This window comes from Sinocyclocheilus anshuiensis, unplaced genomic scaffold (genome assembly GCF_001515605.1).
Source record: "Sinocyclocheilus anshuiensis isolate Anshui unplaced genomic scaffold, SAMN03320099.WGS_v1.1 scaffold145, whole genome shotgun sequence".
Taxonomy (NCBI): Eukaryota; Metazoa; Chordata; class Actinopteri; order Cypriniformes; family Cyprinidae; genus Sinocyclocheilus; species Sinocyclocheilus anshuiensis.
In genome coordinates, this window is record NW_015537973.1 from 512,656 (window position 1) to 527,903 (window position 15,248).

Genomic DNA, 15,248 nt, shown 5'->3' on the forward strand with positions numbered 1-15,248 from the left:
GTTTACGCACCGAGTCTATTTTTGCTGTGCTGCACGCGCTGAATTAAAGTGACAGCGCTTTGTTCGCGGTAAAAATGAACATGGATTGAGACCGAAATGTAGTAATTTCACAATAAATAGATATAATTAAAGTCTACTGTGTTTCATGGGCTTTTTGGCTAGGTTTAAAACTAATAAAAGTGCACTTTTAGATATACAAGGCAACATATGCACTTGTGTCTTGTGTAGGTTGAAAAACAAAGTTCTTTAAGACCCGCGGGACTGTTTGTAATAAAGATTTAAATGTAAAAGGCACGAGAGCCGACTGTTTCTGTCAGTGGTAAGTTTGAATTTAAAATATTTGTGATAGCCAACACAAGAAAAGTAGGCTATATGCTGTGTTTAAATGTGTTTCCACTTGCTTGAGCAACTTAATATACAAATCTAGAAGCCAAATGCATGTAATACGTTGTTTATATTAATTGAGTTTAAACGTGAATATGTCTATGAAAGATTGTGTAACTGTACTGTGATAAAAGAGGATCACAATGCTGAAAAAGCACTTTCAGTATAGGCTAACTACGTTTGGATTTGAAATCAAAATAATGGATAAATGTTGTGTTTGTGGTATACAGCCACAAGAGCGATCAGGAGCGAACTGCAAATGCGTCCTGTGTGAAAGCACAATGAGTCTGTGCTGCTTCTGCACCGCATACACATACTGTATACGCACTGCAGACGGAGTACGTGTGAACTTGGCGCAACAAATCTAGTTCAACATCTGAGGCAACGCCACAAAGAGCTCTATGACCAATGCATGGCAAAAAAAAAGCCCTTGACACGGGATTTTTTTTTTTTCTGCCATATGTCTATTCTAGAGACATTTTGTTACACCTTTACTTAGTGATTATTTTGCCTTATGTCTGTTCTAGAGACATGTTACAGCTTTTTGATAAAGCTCTAATTGGTTTTCTTTTGGAAATATGTTTCAAATTCACACTGAATGCATTAATGACTGTAAAGCATGTCTGTGTGTGTCAAAATCGTGATTAAAATCGAAATCGAAAAATTGATCAAAGAAATCGCGATAGTTTTTTTTTTTTCCATATCGCACAGCCCTAGCTGGAACACAGGAAAGGAAATACACTGTGGTGGTTTCCTAGTTTTTTTTCTTCAGGACCCAGATTTTAGAATGAAGATCAAGTAGCAACTCAATACTGTAAATAAAGAAAACCTTGTTATTCCTTGTTATTGTGCAAAAGTAAAAATGAAAGACCTTTAAATCAAACAATTTTTTTTCTCTTAGATGTTCATTATTGATTTATCTTATTTTGATGGTTTCATGACAGTAATTCACCACATGGAACAAATTTTGGTCTGTATTTTTGGTTGCTACCTGTGCATGTTGGCACCTGCGTAATTTGTCTACCAAGTGACGGAGGAATTTGTGCCAAAATCTTGTAAAGTTTGACACATTGCTTTTAACATCAGCAACAAAAGATAAAGAGAGAGCATTTGTTTTGATTTTGCGTTATTATTTAACTTATAATTTATTACTATCTATCATTAGAGGCCCATTTTGGGTTGTGACCCATCAGTTGAAAATCTCTGCTAACAGGACACTGGAAAGATGAAGTGCATTTGCAAGGAATACTTTCATTCAGGGTCAGCCTTTATCCAGTGAACTGATTTAACTCTGCTGCATGGTGTTGCAAAAGATTTTTTCCTTGTGAGTAGTGCATTTAGGTGGCAGTCGAGCTAAAGTCGTAAACAACAGTGTGTATGTAATTACATTATTGTAATAAGTTTATAACCTTGAGACTTTGGAGAGTTGATTTATGGCTATCTTTCTCTTAAGGTCCCAGTCAATGGCGCTCCACAGTTTTCAGAAGGGCCAGTAAATGCTGACTTCTCAGGAGTTCTTCAGGTAACAGGCAAATCTCTCACTTTGCAACACTTCTACAGTGCTCTGCCGTATTTGCATTTCCTCTGTGTGGTGTGTGAGTTGTGATTTCCTGAAAGTCTGCTCCACCTTAAGTTTAAGGTTACTGTTTTGAAGCGTATTCAAGCACTATGTGTCTTCTAGAGTGTTGATCCATTGATCTCCTGTAGCGGATGGCCATTAGTGCAATTTGAGAATGTTCCATATGGGCATTTTACGTTTCTTGCTGAAGTGAAAGCTGCTTTCTCACAGTTTATTTGTTTCACTGTCTTTTACTCAGACCCCGTTCACATTTGGAGTGAACCAGAGGGCCCCCTACACCACAGGTGACCGTTGCCTGCTGTGTCGCAGTGAGCGCAAGGACTGTGTCTCCCAGGACATGGGAGGATCCAGTCTGAATGGCACAGCCCAGTCGCCCAAATCTTTCAGCGCCCTTCAGTTGCCTCTGTACGTCTGCTCCGACTGCAAACGCACTGTGGAGAAGGATGATCGTCAGCCCCCTCTCGACCAGTCTCTGTTGGTACGTTTTGTTTTCCTTCAACACTTGCATGTTTTTCCTCTGCCTCAAGTCTTAAAAAACATAAGTGGACAAATAATGAGTCTGGATTCCTGTAATTAACATGTTTATTTTCAGCTGAGTCAGAGGAGTGTTGAATGTTTAAAGGAATTGTTGGAGCTCTCAGTATTTTTCCCTTAAAATGGATTATCCCTAAAGCAACAAATTGCATGTCTCCAGTCATATCATTAGCCAAATAAAAGCTGTTTTATTTTACATGGATGAGGTTGCCTCATGGGGACTGCCATGTTGAGATCACACTAGTAAATCCCATTTTGTTTGACATTTGAGCTTGTGATATAAATGAATTTAGAGCCATTTGGAGTCAGTATAGTCTAAGATGACTGCCAGGGCAAGATAAACAAATTATACATAGGTACAACAATTATCCCTATTACCGTATTGACCCGAATATAAGACGTCTAGACTTTGACATGTCAATAATACACCCACAACAATAGGTGGCGCCAAATACGCATAAAACGAGTGTGCAATGAAATACGTAATGTAATGCGTGTTGTAAAGATCGCGAGTAAAAAGGGGTCGTCTTATATTCAGGCCAATACGGTACATTGGTTTGAAAGGAGATCTCTAGTAGTTTCATTTTAACTGCACATTGATTTCACAGGCAGATAGATGTGTTGTTTTCCTGTTGACATGTTTTTGATAAGTATGTTTTTAGAGCAGAGCTTTCCAAATCCAGAGCTTTCCAAAAAGCTTCATGGCCCCCGATTTGTGTCTTTGCACAAAATGACATCATTTATTCACAGTGGTTCCATCAGCATTATGCACACGTCCATAAAAATATTCAAACCATATTGTTGTGAAGGTAAAATGATTAGCTATATTCTCTTTACAACTTAATTGCATCGAAATTCAAAATATTGCGTTATGTTACATCAAAATCTGTTACAAAAGCTACATAGATAGACATTCAGATCACAAACTGATTGCATTTAAATCCATACCTGTGTTGAACAACATTTAAATGACCTTACGACAGGTACATTCAAATTGAAGAGTGATGTGAAGGATTTTTTTTCCCTCTCTAAAGTTGAACTACTGCTTACAGGGTATTCTAAAAATTCCTGTGCAAGACACTGCAAAAGATGTGAATGCAATAGTCAAAGATTTAATTCTTAATCTTTACATGCAGTGCAGCAGACTGCAAAAACACATTCTGTGTGAATGAACCCTGAAGGATTTGATGTCTGGCTGTATAGATGTCAATTTAAATTGGAGATCGGATTAGCAGAGACACATTATTACCTTGTTAGAGAGGTCAGGGTATTCAGAGGACAGGTGCAACCTGAACAGAAATGTATTTATTTGTTATGCAGTCAGGTCCACTTGATGAGGTTGATGCACTGTCATACTCCACCCCACATTGCATTGAAAATATGCATCCATCTGTGCATTTTGGAATAGGCAGATGTTTGTGGACTTTGGCTGAAATCTTCTTTTAAATAATCAACTGAATGCAGTTAGAAATAAGCAGTGTATCTCACCTTGTTATAATAATAAAAAAAGTTTTGATATGTCCCATAATGATACCATGAGAAAATACATTTTATATACATTTTATTTGATTGATTTAGCTTTGGCTATGGCACTCCCGCAATACCTCTGTGGCCCACCGGGGACTGCAGCCTACAGTTCGGAAAGCTCTGTTTTAGTATGTACTGGTTGATGCTTGCCTTGCCTCGTTTCATATGACTTGTTTTGACTTTTGGAACTGCAATTCTGTTCCTAATCCAAACATGTGAACGTAAAATCAACACATGGATTAGCTTCTAAAAGATACATGGGGAATTTTAACCATTTGATTGATTTATTTTATTTGATAGAATCAGAAATTTGACATTTTTAAATATTTCATTGCTTGTGAAGTCTCATTTGTGATTTCATCTGATAACATTTACTTTTCAAGTTTAAGTAGAAGTTGTCCTATGTGGTTGACACATACTCTAAACTGGTTTTATAATTTAATAATGTTCTTGTCACTACAGGGCTCTTTCTTCCAAAAGCAATTTTGAAAAGCACCTGTAGGGAGTAGCTGTAGATCACTCAAGGTGGAAAAGTCATTTGATCAAAAAAAAAAAAAAAGTTTTCATTTTCCCACGTCAACCATATCCAACCCAAATTTGAAGTGTAGAATAAGTAGCAGCAGTGGGTCAGAGAGTTTTTGGGAATAGCCTGAAAAAAGAATTGGTGGTACGTAATAATTTTCTCGTTCTTCATCAGAATCAGGACTTCTTATTGCACATGCCAATGGGTAATGGCGGTTTGTCCCAGGAGCCCTTGGGGGCCAGAGGGAGACTGACAGTCGGTGCTCCTACGCTGCCGGCTCCAGATCTCAGCGCTCCCCTCACTGCAGACACCATGTGTAGCTGTGAGGCCTGTTATGAGCGGAGGTGAGTCCTGTATCAATCTCAATAAACTTTTTTTTTTTAATATATGTTGTGGGATCAGCTTGCATGTGTCTTATAATTATGTTTGATGTCGAACTTAAGTGTTTATTTCTTCATCTACAATGCTTTGATTGTGGTGTCTTTGGTTAGGGAGATCACGGCTGAGTCAGAGCGGGAGTCACAACAACTGCAGAATCACTGGTCTGAGGTCAGATACCTGGTCCGGTGCGTTTACCGGCAGACTGGGACTCCGCTGGCCGATGATCAGGATCAGCCTCTTGACCGGGACAAAGAGAGCATGAAGGAACTCGTTGACAGGTGCTGATTGGTTCTGACCACATTTGACATGTCTTCATTCAATTAAATACACTTCCGTTCAAAATCTTTTTTTTTTTAAGAAAAAAAAAAACTTTTATTGAAACAATAAATTGATCGAAAGTGGCAGGAAATACATTAATAATGTAATCCTGAAAAAATGTTTCACGGTCTCCACAATAAGAACAACAATTGTTTGCAACACTAATAAAGGAGACATGTTTATTAAATTAGAGTGATTTCTGAAGGTTCACGTGACGCTGAAGATTGGAGCATTGACTGCTGTAAATCCAGCTTTGCCTTCACAGAAATAAATGATATTTTAGAACATAATAAACTAGAAAAGATTTATTTAAAATATAAGTAATATTTCACAATATTACAGTTTTTACTGTATGTTTGATCAAATAAAGGCAGCCTTGGTGAGAATTAGAGACTTGCTTCTAGAACATTTAAAAGATCTTACTGACTCCAAACTTTTGAACGGTAGTAGAAGTGATTTATAACAAATATTATATGAGTAATGGGGTTTGCTACAAATAGTATTATCCATCACATTGACAGACCAGGTTGTACATTTTCCAGTGTTTTTTTTTTTTTTTTAAGTGCTGTATTGCAGGCTCTTATTGAAAATGACAATAAGCATTTTTTTTTTAAGTGCTGTATTGCAGGCTCTTATTGAAAATGACAATAAGCACTGCAGTCTTGTGGATCTGCTAACCCTGTGTAATAATCTATCACATTAATAATTCCACTGGACAACGTTTGGAATTTCTCATTTCTCTCCCCAAAGGCTCACCTCATGTTCTTTTTATTCAGGCTTTGTGAGAAAGACCCTTACCAGTTGTACCAGCGTCTGGAACAGCAGGCAAGGGAGTACGTCTTAGAGATGAAAGTGCGGCTACTCAAGCACCTGTCCACAGGCTCAAAGGCACCCGGTGCAGCATCTCAGGGGCCTCCACAGGCCCACCAGTTCATCTCACTGCTGCTAGAGGAGTACAATGCGCTCTGCCAGGCGGCCCGCACCATCAGCAGCTTCCTGCTCACCCTGGTGTGTTGTTGCAACCCAACCATATTACACACATACTAGTGTTGTCAAAAGTACTTTGGTACATAAATTAAAAAAATTTAACAATACAAGTCTTTCTGCAGCACAGAGTGCTTGGTTGATCCTGCTTTCAAACACATGTGTGCGTGAATATGAATAATGAAATGAATAATAAAAATGTTTAAGCACAACCATAATATAGACTACCACTAGCCATGTTCTTCCTCTTCAGGAGAATGAACATTTGCAGAAGTTTCAAGTGACATGGGAGCTCCACAATAAGCACCTTTTTGAGAACTTAGTGTTCTCTGAACCCATCCTGCACAACAGTCTACCTGCCTTAGTGGCCCAGCTCAGGTATGGTCTTTGTTGAATCAGTTAAAACTTCTTATAGCACTCCTCTGCATGTATAGATGCCAATATTTTGTTTTGATAAATAGGCAGGGCACAACATCCCATGATTCATACAGTGAGGATATGTACCGTACACTGCTAGAGAGATACCACCAGCTCGATCAGGAGATGAGTGCAGTGGCTCTCGAATGGCTGGAGTGTGAGAAGAGGATTGATGACTATGTTGATGAGCAGGTATATTTTGTTGGCCGGTAATGTGAATGTAGCCTTACTGAACTAATTTCATTGGTGGCTTTCTTGCATGGTCTCGCATCTGATACCAGTTTTGCCTGTTTCCAGTTGCTTTTCAAGGTTGAAGGTCAGAATCTCACAAATCAAAGGACAGAACCACACAAGTCTTTAATTAATAGAAATGTAAGTTGCAGCACAAGTCATTCATTATTCATTATTAATCTTCATACATGATTTTGCCCTTTACAAAGCAGTTTATTGAGTGGAGGTAAATGAGTTTCTCCTTTTTTAATAAGATGTCTTTAAGAACCAAGCAACGGATGCTCAAAGAAGATGCAGAGATCTTCAAACAGAAAATATTTTTTGAAGAGCAGGTAATATTTAATTTTTTGAGAAAAAAAAAGTTGTTGAGGCAAGTGTACCCAAATTAAAGCCTGCATATACAGTGCTTTCTTGACAACTAATGGAATTATTATTAAATTGAATATGATATTTACTGTATTCCTGATTAACATGAGAGTGTGTGTGTTTGTGTGTGTGTGTGTGTGTGTGTGTGTGATTGCAGTTCCTACCGAACAGTAAAAAGTCTCTGGGTGGTGACAGTAAGTTCACAGACACAGTGAAACAGATGCTTTCGTCCAGACTGAGTATCCCCGACTGTCCCAACTGCAACTACAGACGGAGGTGCTTATCAGTTTCATTCAGTAATAATCTGTGTATATGTAATAAGTTTAATTGGCAGGTCTTCCTTTAAAGCGATGCATTTTGGGGGCCACTTTTAGAAAATACAAAAAAATCCAACCTTTCAGTTTCCTTTGAGTATCCTTACCCTACACCATTGTATATTTGTAGTACTGTGTACTTATTGAGTTAATGCATTTACCTCCAGATGCACCTGTGATGACTGCAGCCTGTCTCACATCCTGACCTGTGGCATCATGGATGCTCCTATGGCAGAGGATATGCATCTGAAGCTGCCCCTGCAGGCTGAGCCTCCTCGGGACTACCTATCAGAGGTCCATCCCCCCAGCATGTCATCGGGCAGCTCAGGGTCCGGCTCGGCCCCAGGCTCCCCCATCACCATCCAGCAGCACCCACGCCTCATCCTGACACAGGATGGCACCACCACATTGTGAGTTAAAACTGTTTTGTGCTTTCTCCTTAATATGAAATAAATCTGATTACTTGAACATTCATTTTCGATGAAGGTCCTATAAATGTCTACCAATTTTTTTCTTTTATGAAAATAACATTTATTACATAAATGATTCTGCAAATGTGTATCTTTAACTACACACAGCTATATAAACAATCAGTCAGTAATGATACTCAAAATTTTCATGATCCTTAAGTACACGTCACTGACGGTAATGCCAACTTGAAGTTTAGTAAGTGAGTCAGATGTGGATTTAGTAACTCCTCTGACAGATTTGGTGAGCTCATTCAGTGAAGGACTTATTTAAACTGGTAACTCTTGATTTGAAGTCTTTTTGAATGATTCATTAAAGGAACCAGCTGATGAGAGTCACTTTTTGGGAGTCAGACTACATTGTTCAAACTGTTTGTTTTTGTATGCAGTTCTATGAGGAAATATTTTTTTCTCACCACATTCAAGGAAAAAAGGCTTTATATACACATAAGTACACACAAACACCCAAAGTGTTATGGTGATAATTTATTATACGAAAAAAATAATAAAAATCACCGCGCTCAACTTTAGTTTTGGGTGCGTAGCTCAAACAATAGCATAACTTTCAAGTTAGGGATACGCACTTGCTCAATCTTCTTGATCACTTTCAATTTATTTTCATTTTGCAACAGAGCGATAAACAATCGGACATTTCGGCAGCAAGCCGCCTTCAGTGAATCATCATTTATTATAGCCTATTAATGTTATGAAATCTGAGAGTTTTAATTAATATTTATATTTTAATATATGTTAATTTTAATGTATATGAAAAATATGTTACCAACCCTAAACCTTTGCACTGTAGTGCAGGGGTTTTCAACCTTTTAGGACATGCGCCCCCCCAAGTTTTTCTAATTTCACTCGCTCCCCCCCAACATCCAACAACCCCCTAACAAGCAATTAAAGGGGTCATATGATGCTGCTAAAAAGAACATTATTGCTCGCGCCCCACAGGTTGAAAACCCCTGCTGTAGTGTATATAAATGCAGTCATTTGCAGGTATGGCAAAAAGTTTGTTGTTCCCTCTCTGCTTGCTTTATGGCTGCATTTTATAATCATTTTATGAGCTGTCAAGGGTTTTTACTTGGATAATGCTGAAATGTAGGCTTGGAAATTTTTTTTGTATTGTGTAGTACTGGCAATAGGGCTCCTGTGGACAGTATTGTAAAATCAGATAAGGGTCAGATCAGGAAAGTTCCAATTATTATAGTCATTACTGTATTCATGACTTCATAATGTACTTGCCTGCTGAGCTCACTCAGTTTCTGTTTTACAATAATACAGTGTCATCAGTTTTTATTACATCACAACTCCAACGGCTGAGTCATTAGGTTTCTTTTACTTTCCTTTCTCTGCCCCAGCGATGATGAAGTGCCTCCATTGTCGGCCATCTACCCTCTGAGTGGGTACGAAGACTCCGCGGTGGTGGCCAGCCTTAATGGCATTCACACTCAGCTCAGTGGAGGAGAAGAGAGCTTGACCCTTAAAGATAAAGTAGGTGGCAGCTGATCATCTGACAGTGCTGTTGCCGCCTACAGTATACAATAAATATTTGTCAACTGGAAAAATTTGACATTTGAATTTAAAAAGTAAGTTTGTAATAAGCGCTCCTCTCTCATTCTCCTAGTCTTCACGGGGGAGCAGCAGCAGTAGCAGTTCCTCTGAAGGTGATGAGGAGGAGAGGGAGAGTACTGGGGAATCTCCAGGCCAGAAGAAGTTACTCTCTAGAGGGAAACATGACTGCCCGCCTCCGTCATACCCTCATACACAGGTAGAGCTGAAGAAAAGATGTTACTGGGACTTTATATATATATATATATATATATATATATATATACTGTTTTTAACATTGATAAAAATAAAAATGTTTAATGAGCACCAAATCAGCATATTAGAATGATTCCTGAAGAATTATGTGACACTGAAGACTGAATAACTGCTGAAAAGTTAGCTTTGCCATCACAGAAATAAATTACATTTTAAAATATGTCAAAATAGAAAATAGAAACAGTGAATTTAAAACTATATATATATATATATATATATAAAGAACTTAAGAATATATATTGAACAACAGCTACAGTATAGATTAGCTATCACAATAATAGCACAATTTAACAAAACAAATAGATGACTTAAGGGTTCAGGCTTTTACAATCTAAGACCACCAAGGGGTTGCAAAGAAAAAAATATAGAATGTATATTTAGGGGTTGCAAAGTTAAGGTGTGCTTTCAAAATATTAATTATGTTCAGTGTAATCATTTTTCAGTTTTTACATTCTGCTTTCTAAAGGCTAGTATTAAGTGTTATTCTCTCGATCTGGTTAATAAAAAGTAAATATTTACAGATAATATTTTAATATACATTTTAAATTTATTTACACAGTTAAACAATTAAACACATTCTACTCTATTTTAAATTTATTTTAAATTTATATTAAAATATTGTGTGTGTGTGGGTGTTTAGATAGATAGATAGATAGATAGATAGATAGATAGATACCCCCAGAGACTGTAATCATTTAAGCTTTTCAGAATCTATAACAGTTTTGTGGCATATTAAAGGTGATAATGTAAATATATAATGTAATATTTTTGAGTTGTAGGATTTTTTTGGAATACACCCATATCATAATTATTCAACCTCTATTCAACATTGCTGTTTTTAAGTAGCTTATTTTTATGGTAGGGTACAAAATGGTGTCAAAATGCAATTAAGCCTTTTAAAACTAACAACGCTTAATCCACATGAGCTGTTACACATAAATATGAAGTTAAAATTGAGTAGCAAATATGGCCTCTAGCGAAATAAATATTTGGTTCCTTTTTAGGTGGATCAGGTACAACATCCGTGCGAGTGTCATGTGTGCAATCAGGGCAATGGGGACGGTAGCACCTCCGGCCTGAACTCCACCTGTCTGCCTACCAGCAGGCTGCATGCAGGGGGTCACCAGTTCTTCTCAGAGAAGACGGCAGCCCACCCCGCCCTCCACCTCTACCCCCACATCCACGGCCATCTACCCTTACACAACCTCTCCCACCTGCCCAGACCACTGCTGCCCACTCTCTACTCCTCCCCTCCGCTCACACACAGCAAGGTTAGAAGCACTCACGTGCACAAAAATGCACAGGAAACTCCCAGCCTTCCTTTTGAAAGTGGTGTGGGTGAATTCACTGTTATTTTTCCAGCCACAAGGGGGGTGACTTGTACCAAAAATCATAATCATAAAAATGGCACAGGTGCAAAATTTCACTTCTTACTGGCCATGTCCCTTTCCACATTATTGACTGTTGCTTATCAAGCAATGCTGCAATGTCACCATAAGTTTCCCATTTGATTTTTAGTAGCCTTATTGTAAATAATTTTAAAATGACATTTCTAAATGAATTTTTCATATAATGATCCCTACTCTCTTCACATCATCTTCTCTAGACTCTCCCTCCCACCCCTACGTCCAGTCACACAGGCGGAAAGCAGCAAGTGTTCAACCCCACCCTGCCGGAGCACGTCTATCAGAGCTGCTTCAACACAGCAGGGGACTGGAACGGCTCTTTGCCATGTCCCTCGCTCAAACTAGAGAACCTCTGGGACACGCACATGATGAAGAACTGGAACCCCTCTGTGCTGCTCCAGGAGCCCCTACCTGGTCAGTTGCCCAATCATTTTAAAGATGTTTTGAACACTTCAAAGCAGATAAAACTGCACTTCCATTTTGAGTAAAATGCATCTTGAAGTTTTAATGTGGAGAGTTGTGTAACCTCTAAGAGTTATTCAGGTGTTTTTTTTTATTGCCCTTTTAATCCTTAATTTAAAATCATTAACTTCCCATCACCCTCCAACAACATCTCTTCTTTAATGAGTAGCCAATAATCATCCCTCCCTTCACGTCACTCACATGAGATCAATTAGCAAACAACAACAATATAATCCATTTCTGAAGGACAAAATCATGCCTCATCCTACAATTTTTTTTTTCTCACTCAGGAAGCTATTTCATTTGGATGCACGTCACAATAGATAATTTTCTTCTCCACTGTGTTGTACATCCAACTGAAAATTTGTACATCCAGTCGGAAGTACATCTGACTGGAATTTTGGTTGCCGACTTTAAAAATTAGCATCTATGAAAGAATCTTTAACATCCATTGAACCCTTCCACTGCACAAAGGTTCTTAAAAATGTTTTAATTTTCTTTACACTAAGGAAAAATGGTTCTTTTAAGAGCTATTAATTAAAAGGTTCTTTGAGGAACCAAAAAACAATGGTTCTTTTATGGCATTCTTGCAACAATTCACTGTTTGGAACATTTATTCCAGTGTTTTAGAAAGCGGCATTCGACTAGATCACATTTGTAGTTCAAGCACTACTGTGTCCCAGACAACCACAAAGAACTTCCTACTCACCTGTCAGTCATACAGTGTGCTAAAATAAGGGCTTCGGACTTGGCCAGTTACATGTGGCTTTAAAGGAAATTAAGTGTCAGATCAAATCATTTGGAAAAGCAGAATGTGCATACAGGATCAGGATTTGTCTTTAGATACTTGACTAAAATAACTGAGAAATAAGCTTAAATAAAACATTATGTTTGTATTGTATGTAGTCTCAAATTCAGAGTCCATCCTCTCAATTTATTCAAAATTCTGTTTGGCTGAGCTGTTTTTGACCAAAGTAATATTAACAACCACAGACGTTTAGTCACCTGGCCATCATTAGCAAAATGCCATCCACAGAAGAGGCGTGTTATGTTTATACTCATTAAGCTGTTGTTCGTGCTCTCTCTGGACCATAATTGATGGGTTTCCCCGAGACCGCAGGGCTGGTGGTGAGAAACTGTTGGAAAGAGATCAAAATTTGTGAATGAGTCAAAACACAATTTTCTAGCACCACACCTCAGACGGAGCCGTCTCTGTCCAAAAGTAGGCGACGTCACTGCAGAAACAACTACTTGTTCAGTTCGGCTCTATACACATTATGCATATTTTATACACTTTTAAATGGTCACTAAAGGACCAAACAGAATGTGTCCTGTGGCTTTTATTGTTTTCAGTATCTCTCTGACCCCGAAACTCTTCTCCTTATCAAAGGTGACATGCTGGGCCCTCCCCTTCCCGACGTGCCCCTTCTCTCCTCCAGTTTTGACCCCAATGTCAATCCCCACCCTGCCACGGATGGCAAAGAGAAGAAGAACGGCGCCAAGAAAAAGTGTCTCTTCAACTACCAAGATGCCTTCATGGAGGCGAGTGAAGTGGTGATGGCCACTTCCTCTGCCACCTCCTCCTTCTCCAGTACCGCCACCACTGTCCAGTCGAGTAATAATCACTTCCACATTTCTAAATGACCCATTTTGAGTGTTTAGATTTGAATTTTCACTTTCCTGTGCTTATTTTTTCTCATTTTTTCCTTTGTTTTTAGATGAAGTTTTCCATAATTTAGGTAAAGAGGACCATAGACATCCCACTCCTGTTGCTCCTAGGAATAGTCCCACTAGTCTCACGTCTCTCCCCCCTCTCAACGGAACCTCACATCCTTCTTTCCCCAACACACACCTACCCAGTATAGGCACCCAGTGCTTCCCAAAGACTGTAACTCGGACTCCAGGCTACATGGATGTCCATCAGGGTCCGTGCTTGTCATCTGGTGAGCAGCAAGCTGCCCTGGTCGATGTTTTAGTCAGTGGTCCAAATAGCGTATGCAGGTCAGTCCCCCATCTATATCATTTATAAGTTCTCCATGTGATCTTCTTGCTGTGCCAGCATTTAAAACACATATACAAGCTGCTCTGTTCAATACCAAGTCAAGCTTAAAGTTTATAATAAAATCACCAGAATATGTTCTGGAATTGAGTCCATTTACTCAAAGTCAGGATGTTTTTGTCAGTGATCCAGACTGTGAGGGTCATCGCTGTGAAGGGAACGGAGGCTACGAGCACCACCCATATGAAGGAGAGGAGAGCCAAGATGAGGACAGCAGCTCGGAGCACAGCTCCTCCACCTCCACCTCCACCAATCAGAAAGAAGGAAAGTACTGTGACTGCTGCTACTGTGAATTCTTCGGTCATGGAGGGGTACGGAAACACTCACTTGGCTTTCACCTAACTGCTTAATTAAAAGTCTTACTGTTTTAGGATAGGGCAGTGTGACCAAAGTTTTACATCTTTGTATAAGTTAATAAATATATTATATGACTCACATAAAAGGAATTTAACTCAATATGATAGATACAAAAAATGTTGTGTATATTAAATTATCAAGAGGTCATGGCTATTTTTTGGGAAATCACATACTTTAAATAATAACAATAATATACTTTAAATTAAATAAAAGGTCAATCTCAGTTGATTATGTTGTCTGACATAAGTTATTAACATTTTGGTTGGCAGCTGATTATCTTTTAATTTCATTTTAAAACTATACAATTTGGTTTTTAGTGTTTTATTTATTTACTAGTATTTATTTAGAGAAAATAGTAAAGCAGTAAATTGACTTGACATTTATTGGTTATCATCAATAACATTACTGACAGGCTTATTGTTATTTGTGAGAATTGGTAATGATGGAAAATACTTTTTCCTATCACTTTACCATTAACACAAAGCAGTCTTGCCCACAGATGTAATCCATGTAACTGTATATCTACCGGTATAGTAAAATCTCTACAAGCTGACACTTTTCTTCCCTCACTTTCAATTATAGTCAGGCATTTTGAGGTATCAAAGCTTCCAATCAGTGTGTGCTGTTCCCACAGTGTCATTGATGGATCAGTGCATGTGCTTATTTCCTGCACCATATCAGTTTTGCATGCTCCACTGCTTATGTAAATCAAACCATTAAAGAAATATTTGTGGAAGCAGTTCATGTTAACCGTTTATGTTTGAAGGTGTCATGAATAAATAAGCTAATCAGGCTTATGTTGTTTGCGCTGTGTAGCCCCCTGCCGCACCCACCAGTAGGAACTATGCAGAGATGCGGGAGAAGTTGCGACTCAGGCTGACCAAACGGAAGGAGGAACAGCCTAAAAAAGAAGATTTGCTGCTGGAGCGGGATGGGGTGAAGGATCATCGCAAGGTAGAGGACCTGTTACAGTTCATCAACAGCGCAGACAACAAACCAGCCAGTAGCTCCAAAGCAGCCAAACGTGCCCGTCACAAACAGAAGAAGGTAAACTCATTTTGTTATCAGGAATTATGCTCTTTTGTCTAAATCTAATCATCATAAAACTATAT

General features: G+C 38.6%; 1 protein-coding gene across 1 annotated transcript in view; it reads left to right on the top strand.

Moving 5' to 3' along the window:
* The first annotated feature begins 1,339 nt into the window (after positions 1-1,339).
* LOC107671391 (protein FAM193A-like) overlaps positions 1,340-15,248 on the top strand; it is an 18,204-nt gene continuing 4,295 nt past the window's right edge. Inside the window, exons 1-20 of the mRNA XM_016464307.1 lie at positions 1,340-1,354; positions 1,838-1,906; positions 2,202-2,441; positions 4,722-4,891; positions 5,039-5,206; positions 6,023-6,254; positions 6,484-6,608; positions 6,692-6,839; positions 6,945-7,019; positions 7,133-7,210; positions 7,402-7,520; positions 7,726-7,968; positions 9,387-9,519; positions 9,653-9,796; positions 10,857-11,123; positions 11,459-11,672; positions 13,111-13,335; positions 13,439-13,721; positions 13,904-14,090; positions 14,953-15,183. Of these exons, the coding sequence (XP_016319793.1) occupies positions 1,340-1,354; positions 1,838-1,906; positions 2,202-2,441; positions 4,722-4,891; positions 5,039-5,206; positions 6,023-6,254; positions 6,484-6,608; positions 6,692-6,839; positions 6,945-7,019; positions 7,133-7,210; positions 7,402-7,520; positions 7,726-7,968; positions 9,387-9,519; positions 9,653-9,796; positions 10,857-11,123; positions 11,459-11,672; positions 13,111-13,335; positions 13,439-13,721; positions 13,904-14,090; positions 14,953-15,183 (3,366 nt within the window). The remainder of the gene's footprint in view (positions 1,355-1,837; positions 1,907-2,201; positions 2,442-4,721; positions 4,892-5,038; positions 5,207-6,022; positions 6,255-6,483; positions 6,609-6,691; positions 6,840-6,944; positions 7,020-7,132; positions 7,211-7,401; positions 7,521-7,725; positions 7,969-9,386; positions 9,520-9,652; positions 9,797-10,856; positions 11,124-11,458; positions 11,673-13,110; positions 13,336-13,438; positions 13,722-13,903; positions 14,091-14,952; positions 15,184-15,248) is intronic.